General features: G+C 52.2%; 1 protein-coding gene across 1 annotated transcript in view; it reads left to right on the top strand.

Annotated features, from left to right (window-relative positions):
• The first annotated feature begins 6 nt into the window (after window positions 1-6).
• The window catches only part of LOC115281494 (E3 ubiquitin-protein ligase TRIM47), a 14,136-nt gene continuing 3,861 nt past the window's right edge, over window positions 7-10,281 (top strand). Inside the window, exons 1-2 of the mRNA XM_029926850.1 lie at window positions 7-1,267; window positions 1,491-1,724. Coding sequence (XP_029782710.1) covers window positions 1,094-1,267; window positions 1,491-1,724 — 408 coding nt within the window. The 5' untranslated portion in view covers window positions 7-1,093. The remainder of the gene's footprint in view (window positions 1,268-1,490; window positions 1,725-10,281) is intronic.

Genomic DNA, 10,281 nt, shown 5'->3' with positions numbered 1-10,281 from the left:
GCCCTGTCTCTGGGCGCCTAGGCTGGGGCGGGCAGGAGGCGGCTTTGGGATGTTTGTGGCCTCAATAGGAGAAAACACGTGCTTGGAATAGAGATTTTGGAGCTGGCGACAGGCCCAGCGTGAGGCCCCAGGACTGAGTGGCTGAAATAGAGTGAAGGAACGGGTGAGGAGGCCAAGGGTCCCAGCGCTGGAGTGTCGGAGGATAACCCCTGTGGCTGCCAAAGCCACACCAGAATAGAATGTTCCTGCTGAGGCTCTGAGCACAGAAGTTTGCAGCAGAGGCCAGATGACAAGGAGGGAGTAGCAGGGGGTACGACCAGATGGCATGTACGTGCCTAAGGAGCCATGTTTTGCTAGAGGGAGGTGAAGTGATGTGGGGTGTGAGAAGGGCAGATGCCCGTCCCCAGGGGAGACTCCCCCCTTCCCCCCCCTTGCGGCACATTAGGGAACGCTGGAGGCCAAGGGACAAAAACACGGGCATTGGGCTCCTCTGTCCCATTTCCTCGTCTCTGAAGTGGCGATCATGATGGTTCCTGACTCATAACGCGGGGCTGAGAGAAGCAGAAGCAAGACTGGCTCCTGAGCAGGGGCACTGCTCTGCCCTGTTCCCATGACAGCACCACATTTAACCCTAAAGGGGTCCAGAGGAGTGGCAAATAGGGGTGCCCTCTTCCCCTCGTGCCCAGAGCTGGGGCTGAGGGCTGGCCGGCGTTTGGAAGAACCGGCCTGGCACATGCACTACACTGCCCACTTCCCAAGTAGCCTCAGGGCTTTGAGTCATCACCCCTTCCCCCACAAGGTGCTCCCACCGTGTATTGCTTAGGGGTCTCAGGGGTGGGCTTACAGCCCAGAGATGGTGGCTGCTCTGCCCCCAGGTTGCCCAGCTTGCAAGGGGGACTGGAGGTCAGGTGTGAAGCCCAAGACCTCTGCTCTGCCTGTGTACCTCCGGGATGGGAATGGGCTTCGTCCGGGGCCCCCCTGGGATGCTAACCCGGTTCACCTGGAGCTCAGACCAAGGCTGGTGCTCTGTGTGCCGGCCCACTGGTCGACCTCACGGGGGGTGGCACTGGGAGGGGACGCCCCACATCTGTAGATGTTTCTTGATTCACTGAGAAATTTCATGGCCATTCCTGGCTTCCTCTTGTCACTTGTTCGCTGGTGGGCACCACAGGCCCAGCTGAGAGCCATGCTAGAGGCCACCCAGCAACGGGCCGCCCAGGCTGAGAGCCAGCTAAAGGAACTGCAGGAGCAAAGCAGCCAGATCCAGGTACAAGGCCTGTCTGTCCTGCCTCACTGCTATGCCACCAACGGATCCCTGGGACCCTGGGGAGCTGGTGTGAGCCACCTTAAAAATGCCTCCTGGCAGCAGGGAGGGAGGGGCTGAGCAGGGCAGGGAGGACGGCTCCAGGGACCCAGGCTCCCCACACCACCCCTCAGGCCGGCGGGCAGCCTTGGCCCCGCCACCCTCAGCGACTCCTTCGCCCACTCAGAGCTCGGCCTGCACCCTGGCCTCCGTGGTCTCCAGCAAGTTCAGCTGCCTGCTGCAGGCCCTGGAGACGCGGCGGACCTTGGCACTGACGGACATCGAGGTGGCCAAGACACAGGCCCTAGCACAGGCCCAGGATGGAGAACGGCGACTGCGGGGCCACCTGGAAGGCCTGGCTCACCATGACCGCAGGATCCGGGACCTCCTGGAGCAGCCGGATGACCAGACCTTCCTCCAGGTACCGTGTCTCGGGACGGCGGGTTGGGGGACCAGCGACCCTGCACCTGATGCACAGGCTTAACTGCAGCTGTCCTCGGGGCTCAGGAATCACAGCTGCTGGCGCCCCCAGGCCCTCTTGGGCCCCTGACTCCTCTGCAGTGGGACGAAGTGCAGCAGCTGGCTGGCGTGGAGTCACTGAGCCGGCTGTGTGGTCTCCTTCTGGATGAGGGGAGCCACCCTGGGGCACCCGCTGAGGCTGCCGATTTGGGCCCTGTGGGTAAGGCTGACCCCAGATCTCTCTCTACCCCTCTGGGCCCAAGCTGGCCCTCCCACGGCGGGGTGGATGTGGGGTCAGGACCCTGCCCCCCGTGTGCTCTCTCCCTGTCACTGCCCTAACACTTCTTTGCCTCCTAGAGGCCCCAGGTCCCCTGGCACCAGTCCCAAGCCCGGTTTGTCCACTGAGGAGGAAACTCTGGCAGAGTAAGGAGCCCGGCACGTGTGCGTGTGCAGAGGCGTGTGTGCGTTGGGCAATCGTGGGTACACCGTGTGTACACGTGAGTACGTGCGCATGTCTGTGTGAGCGTGTGGAGGGGGCACGTGCTGTGACCGCCCTGTCCAGGGTGTCTGCTCCATGCCCTTCCCTGGGTCCGCCCCCCACACACCTGTTGCAGGATGTAACTTCTTCCAGGTGGAGCCAGTACAGTGATGAGGAGATTCTGGGCGCACAGACCTGGGATCAGTTATGATTCTTCCACTTGGTACCAAGTTAGGTCAGCTCTGGGCGCCTCAGTTTTCCCATCTTTGAAATGAGGCGGATAGAAGGGTCCAGCCAGGGCTGCGACGAGGGCGGGCTCCCGTGCTGGTGCCCGCCGCTTGCCTCGCTGGCTGTGTGCCTGGCAGACGCTTGGTGTGCGCTGCAGACCGTCAGCTGCCGTCTCCCCCTCCTGGGACACGTGGCAGACAGGCACCTCCCCGCTCAGGTCACGTCCGTCTCTGACAGATTATCGCAACCTGACCTTTGACCCAGAGAGCGCCAACTGCCACCTCTACGTGTCCCAGCAGGACCAGCAGGTGAAGCACCGTCACAAGCCCCGGGACGCGGCCGGGCCACGCAGTTTCCAGCTCTGGCAGGTGCAGTGCGCCCAGAGCTTCCAGAACGGCCGACACTACTGGGAGGTGCACACGTCCAACCACTCGGTGACGCTGGGCGTCGCCTATGCAGAACTTTCACGGCACAAGCAGGGCCCCCACACAGACAACATTGGGCGTGGGCCAAGCTCCTGGGGGCTCTGTGTTCAGGAGGACAGGGCCCAGGCCTGGCACAACGGGGAGGCCCGGTGCCTCCCGGGGGTGTCGGGGCGGCTCCTGGGCATGGATCTGGACCTGGCCTCTGGCCGCCTCACCTTCTACAGCCTGGAGCCCAAGGCGCGGCCCCTGCATACCTTCCATGCCATGTTCACCCGGCCCCTCTACCCCGTCTTCTGGCTCCTGGAGGGTAGGACCTTGACCCTGTGCCATCGGCCTGAGGCCAAGCTCCCCCTGGGGCTCCAGGAAGAGGCCACCGGGCCCAGCTGAGGTGCCGCCTGGGCCTCAGAGGCTAGTGTGGCGCCTGCAGGTTCCTAGTCCTGCCAGAGATTGTGTGCAGTTCGGGCCTCGCCACATAGGGGGCGCAACAACACTCCTGGGGGCAGCTCACCTCCTTCGGGTGTGAGGTAGACCAAAGGGACAGGGCGTGGGGGGCAAAGCACAAGCAATTCCTGGGGAAAACCTAGAGAAAAGCAATTTTTACCTCCTTTCTCCCTCTCTCTCTTTTCATAACATTTCGGTGTATCTTCGTCTCTTTTGTACATCTTCGTGATTGCATTTTATAAACAACTGGGGTTTTTTTGCATTTTTTACTTAGCATACACATTTTTCATGGTATTAAAATTTTCCCTGAATGATTACCACCATATAAACATTCCTTGTAATATTTTATTTATTTATTTTAAAGAGAGGGAGCATGGGAGCCGGGAAGAGGGGCAAAGGGAGAAAGAGAACCTTACGCAGGCTCCACGTTCAGTGCAGAGCCCACAGACCTGGGATCATGTGCTGAGCCGAAATCAAGAACGATGCTCCACCGACTAACTGCTCAGGCTCCCCCCGCCCCCAAACGGTCTTTCCAGTGACAATCAGAATTTATTTACCATTACAGGTATTCTCCACTTTGAGCTTGGCCAGCCAAGTTCAAATTCTGCCACTTCACTTTTTTTTTTTAATGTTTATTTATATTTTGAGAGAGAGAGAGAGAGAGCGCTTGAGCAGGGCAGTTGCAGACAGAGAGACCAAATCTGAAACAGGCTCCAGGCTCTGAACTGTCAGCACAGAGCCGGAAACAGGACTTGAACTCGTGATCTGTGAGATCATGACCTGAGCCAAAGTCAGACACCTAACTGACTCAGCCACCCAGGTGCCCCTCTACTTCACTTTTATAAAAGACCTGCATTAGCGTGGTTTCGGATTTCTCCAGTTAGTGGAAACAGGTACTAATGTAGGTTTTTCATAAAGCAAAGTGGCAGAACCTCAAACTTGCAAAAGCCAGGGACACTCTCCTGTGTGCCTTTTCTGCTTATGAAAGATTTTGTAAGAATGCTCCACTTTGGGGGGCGCCTGGGTGGCTCAGTCGGTTGAGCGTCCGACTTCAGCTCAGGTCATGATCTCACGGTTTGTGGGTTCGAGCCCCATGTTGGGCTCTGTGCTGACAGGTAGCTCAGAGCCTGGAGCCTGTCTTCAGATTCTGTGTCTCCCTCTCTCTGACCCTCTCAAAAATTAAAAAAAATTTTTTTCAACATTAAAAAATGTTTATTAAAAAAAACCAACGCTCTGCTTTTGGATAGCGCAGGAGAACCTGTATCGGACGTTCACATTGTTTTATTTGGGGCTGTAAAAACTTGGCCGCGATGGATACTTTTGAGCAGGAAGCTTCAGCCGTATCCATGGTTACGTATGCAGGCTGAGTCCTTAGGGGAGTTCCTCAACAGAAAAATAACCAGCCCTTGAAGATCTTATTTTTATACAAATGGCCAAAATGAAGCAACCCGGAGTCTGGCCGACTGTTCCCCCCTCACCCCCACCAGCCAGCTTATCAGGGCGCACCCTCAGCCCCTGGCATCCCGAACAGGGTGTGGGGATTCAGTGCAGTGATCCATAGAGGCAACAGGACAGTGCTGCCCTCCTTTGCTATTTTTCTTTTTCCTACTCAGAAGATTCTCTCCTGAAGATCCCTGGACATTTATTTGTGTTGCTGGAAGTAGGGTTGCTGGGATCTAAGGCAACTGTAATTTTATTACGTAAAACATTTTGCTTCTTGATCTGGGTGGTGGTTACAAGGATGTTCCCGTTATAACTTCTTATGCTGTGCATGTATGTTCCATATACTCATGTGTAAATGTTTCACAATAAAAATGTTTAAAGGATAACACGTGCAAAACACATACTCCCCCAAAATGTAAAATATTTGTGTATCTGAAAAACTGACCTCCCTCCTACGTGGTAACCTGGCCTCAGCTGCTGCCAGGGTCGCACACCCAGTCCTGCAGCTGCCTTCCCAGCCTGGGGCTCTCTGTTCAAGGGCAGGGTCAGGCTTTTTTTGGTTGTTTAATTTTTTTTAACATGTATTTACTTTTGAGAGACAGATCATGAGCAGAGGAGGGGCAGAGAGAGGGGGACACACAGAATCAGAAGCAGGCTCCAGGCTCTGAGCTGTCAGCACAGAGCCCGATGTGGGGCTCGAACCCACGAACTGGGAGATCATGACCTGAGCCAAAGTCGGACACTCAGCCGACTGAGCCACCAGGCGCCCCCAGGGCCAGACTTCTGATTGGTACAACCTAGGTAAGGTGCTTCTAGGACGACTCCTAAGCTGGGGACTCCCCAAACATGGGGAGGGGGCTCTCGCACCGGGCAGCCTGATGGAATGACAACCTTGCTGTGCCGCTGGGTTGACAGATGCTAAGAGACCCAGCGGAAGAGGAAGCGGGATTGAGCTGCCCAAGTGGCTGGCATCAGCTACCGCTCCCCCGCCCCGCACCCTCCCCTACAGCTTCTAACCATCATCCCCCCCCCAAACCCAAAGCCACAGCACGTGTGTCTGACGGGCTGCATCTATGCTCTGAGAGGAGGAAGAACGGCCCCCTTCCGTTTCTGTGGGGGAAGTGTTTGGGGTCTTTATTCGAGATGATATTACTTTTTATCAGGTTGTTAGTTCTTTCCACGTTCTGTGAGAGTGTTCTTTATTGTGACTGTTAACCTTTATTTACATATGACTAGGGGCGCCTGGGTGGCTCAGTCAGTTAAGTGCCGGACTTTGGCTCAGGTCATGATCTCATGGTTTGTGAGTTCAAGCCCCACGTCAGGCTCTGTGGTGACAGCTCAGAGCCTGGAGCCTGCTTCGGATTCTGTGTCTCCCTCTCTCTCCCCTCCCTGCATCAAGCTCTGTCTCTCTCTGTCTCAAAAATAAATAAAACATTTAAAAATTTAAATTTAAAAAATTATATGCTATGAGATGCTTCTGCCCATTTTGAAGACTGTGCTTCCCCAGGAGATGTGGGGCCACCATTTATGAATCAGTTGGAAAGTTGCTTTCAATGAAGTTCCCTCAGCCCATCTGATTCTGGCGGAAGTCCATCTCCTCTCCAGGAAAAAAACATTGGGAGAGAGGGAAAAAGAGCACGGACTCTGGAGTGTAACATTTGTAAAGGGGATGTGTTTGATCAGCCTGTGGGTGTTTCCAGCATATGTGCCCCATGCCTCAGATTTCTGGGCTTCTGTGAGGCAGAATCAGGAGGACAGGCTCACAAGCAGAAAGGGGAAGGGCAGGGGGACAAGAGAGATTTTAAAAGGTAGAGGCCTTCAGTGCCAGGAGAGTTGAGGGAGTAGGATTGGAGGCTGTTCTTCCCCATGCAAGAAGGGATGAGAGGGGATAGCATGGCGACTATAGGAAATGTAGTTTCAAGTAACATGGGATTGGCAGCTAGAAGACAATGGAGCCAGGTTCAGAGGGCAAAGGATTTCCCAGTTTAGAATTCCATACCCAGCCAAACTGTCCAACAGTGATGAAGCCTGAGCAAAGACCTCTGCAGGCACTTTCACATCCATTCTCAGGAAGCCCCCAGAACAGGTACTTTCCAAAAGTAAAGAAATAAATTGGGGCACCTGGGTGGCTCAGTCGGTTAAGCGTCCAGCTTCCGGCTTTGACTCAGGTCATGATCTCACGGTTCATGGGTTCGAGCCCTGCATTGGGCTCTGTGCCGACAGCTAGCTCAGAGCCTGGAGCCTGCTTCAGATTCTGTATCTCCTCTCTCTCTGACCCTCCCCTGCTCACGCTGTCTCTCTCTGTCTCTCAAAAAATAAATAAATAAATAAATGTAGGGAACATAAGACCTGGGAACCAAGCAACAAAGAATTCAACACAAAAGAACTTGAGTGTCAAGAAACTAGAGCACGAACATGCACACAGATGTTCAAGGCCCTGTGAGCACGTGCTTTAGGGATGAGGACGCAAACGCTAAGAGAAACAGGTCAAAGTAGACACTGGTAGTCTATAAGAGCAAGAATCTGGAGTAGGCGGGACACAGAAGTCCCAGGTTTTGTTATAATCCTCATTAAATTATTTGCTTGTTGAATTCTGTCTCTTATTTTGAAATAAATACAAATCAAACATTTTTAAGTACATCAGAACCATTAAGTGCTACCGTGGGACATGATTTGGAGCCTGTTTCAATTTCACAGATGCAAAGGAAGGCTAGGAATGACTTGCTAATTACTCCCATTTGTAATGACTGCTTTTGCTCATTGGTTTTTGTTTCTGTTTGACCTTTTTTATTCTTCCAAGCAATACTGCAGCCCGATAGACGGGTTCATATATGAGGCTTAGGATTATTTTCGGGTTGCATTTTCCGGGTTTAAATCCTGCCACCTCCACGGGACTAGCGATGTGACCTCCGGCAAGATGTGTAACCTGTCAGAATTCCGTTTCCCATTCTTCCTAACATAGTTCTTGCAAGGGCAGAGTGAGATGCAGGCATGAGCATGCTCCTGCAGACCTCGAACGTGCCAGTTACCTTTTCCCCTTAAGAGCCAGTTCATTTCAAAAAGAGTATGTTGGGCAAACTTAAAGCTAAGATAAAGGAAATGAAGTATTAAAACACCACCATCTTGACAAATGACATCTCCACGCTTTCCTAGGGAAGCAGATCTTCCTGACCAAGCTCTGGGGTGGGGAGCAGAATGCTAGCTGGGACTTGTCCATAAGCGTTCCCCAGCCCCGGTGGTACCCCCCACTCCTCCAGAGCCAGGCAGGCCTGTGGCCTCAGCAAGCCCAGGCAGCCTGGCCGCCGAGCCCCGGAGGAGGGTGCTGCTAATCCCCTGCCTCCGAACTGTTCCCAGGTCTTGGCAAACAAGCGACAGTCATGATCAAGTAGTGATCCTTGTGGAAACCAACGTATGGAACTCATTACCCGCCTTCCTGCCAAACTGGGCACACCCAGGCCGGTTCCCTCGGCTACTCCTCCGCTGGAAGGTCTCTCCCCATGCTAGCTGTTGCACGCCTGAGTCCTAGCAACCCACGAAAGCCCAGCTCAGATGCTACTTCCTCCATACAGGCCTCCATGAGCCCCGCCGTCCTGTGAGTCCCCCAGGATTGCACCCTGCACTCAGTATTTCATAGATCTTAGGTTTTTTTCTCTCCTTCCAGGAAAGACAGTAAGGTAGCTCTGCATAGCACCTTTCTAAACTAGACAGTCATAAACTGGGGGTCTTGGTGAGAAACTTCTCTGTATTTTTACTGTTCTCTAAACCAAAATTTAGCATTTCTTTCTATTCCAAACGGAGAGAACACGCCATGGTGGAATTAACAGTATCTGTGACCTGTCACCAATAGAAACAACAGATATTTTCATAGCACATTATGTGGTGGCAGACAACCTGAAATGTCACTTATGTTCACCACTATTTCAAAAATATGTTAATTATTAGGCCTCCATCAGATACTGTTATTTCTCGTGTTAAAGAAACACAACACAGAAGGAGAGAGAAACCCAAGCAGCCACAGAGCCCGACCCACGCCTAGATCCCATGACTGTGAGATCATGACCTGAGCCAAAATCTCGAGTCAGATGCTTAACCAACTGAGCCACCGGGCACCACTCAATCATTCTATGTTTTTTAACGAACTTTAAATTTTAGAGTAGTTGTAAATTTACTAAAAAGTTGCAAAGGTAACTCAGAGTTCCCAAACACCTCACTCCCAAATTCCCCTTTTGTTAACATCTTACATGACTACGGTACATTTGTCATAATTAAGAGCCGATATTGATACATCTTATTAACTATATTCCATAATTTATATGGAATTATACGGAATTTATATGGAAATCCCCTTAAGTTTTCCCGAACTCCCTTTTTGTCTCTCAGGAGTGCATCCAGAATATGCACAATATTTACTAATCACATCTCCTTAGGCTCCTTGTCGCTGGGACAGTTTCTCAGACTTTGACTTCTCCCTGTTTTTGTTTTTTTTCATTGTTGTTGCCTTTTTTTTTTAATTTTTTTTTAAGTTTATTTATTTATGAGAGATAGAGACAGCATGAGTGGGGGAGAGACAGAGAGAGAGAGACAGGGAGACAGAGAATCAGAAGCAGGCTCCAGGCTCTGAGCGCTCAGCACGGAGCCCAATGTGGGACTCGAACCCACAGACCGTGAGATCATGACCTGAGCCGAAGTCAGAAGTCAGACGCCCAACTGACTGAGCCACCCAGGTGCCCCGACTTTTTTTTTTTTTAATGCTCTTGAAGGTTTCGAGGAGTATTGGTCAGGAATTTTGTACTATCTCTCCATTGGGATTTGTGTGCTGTTTGAATCACAATTGGACGGGGTTATAGGTTTGGGGTGGGAAGGCCATATCATCAAGGGTATTTACTGTCAATATGACTTATCGCCTAGATGGTGACCTCGATCACCTAATGAGGTCATGTCTCCCAGGCTTCATTCCTGTAAAGTGACTCTTGCTCCCTTTGAAAGAAAGTTACTGTGCACAGCCCGCATTTAAGTAGTGGGAAGCTATGCTCCATGTTGGAGTATCTGTGAAAATTATTTAGAATTCTAAACGGGAAATTTGTCTATGCTCCCTCTTTATCCAGTCATTTATTTGTATCAGTATGGACTCATGGATGTTTATTTTATACTTTGGGTTATAAGCCAATGCTACTTTATTTTGCTACCATTTTACTTAAAACAACATCATGAAGAGCATAGTTGGATGAGCCTCAACTGTCCTAACATCCCTTATTCCAGGCACACCCCAAGTGCCCGCGGCGGGTCCCGTGGAGGGGAACTGAATTCCCGCAGACAAGGGACTTGGAGGGTGACCTCAACTTCCGCTTCCAGGTTTAGAAAAGCCCAAGTTCCCCACAAGGGGTAAATAGAGTCGCTAAGGGGCAAATACATGCTCACATCAGCGGTTAATTTTCTCTGCGGTCAGCAGCTTAGAAGCTTTGCTAACAAGTGCCTCGGAGAAGGTCTGGGTCTGGCTGGTCCGG

The sequence above is a fragment of the Suricata suricatta genome, chromosome 17, assembly GCF_006229205.1.
Source record: "Suricata suricatta isolate VVHF042 chromosome 17, meerkat_22Aug2017_6uvM2_HiC, whole genome shotgun sequence".
NCBI lineage: Eukaryota > Metazoa > Chordata > Mammalia > Carnivora > Herpestidae > Suricata > Suricata suricatta.
Note: the sequence above shows the minus strand (reverse complement) of the source record. Positions and strands in the feature narration are given on the sequence as shown.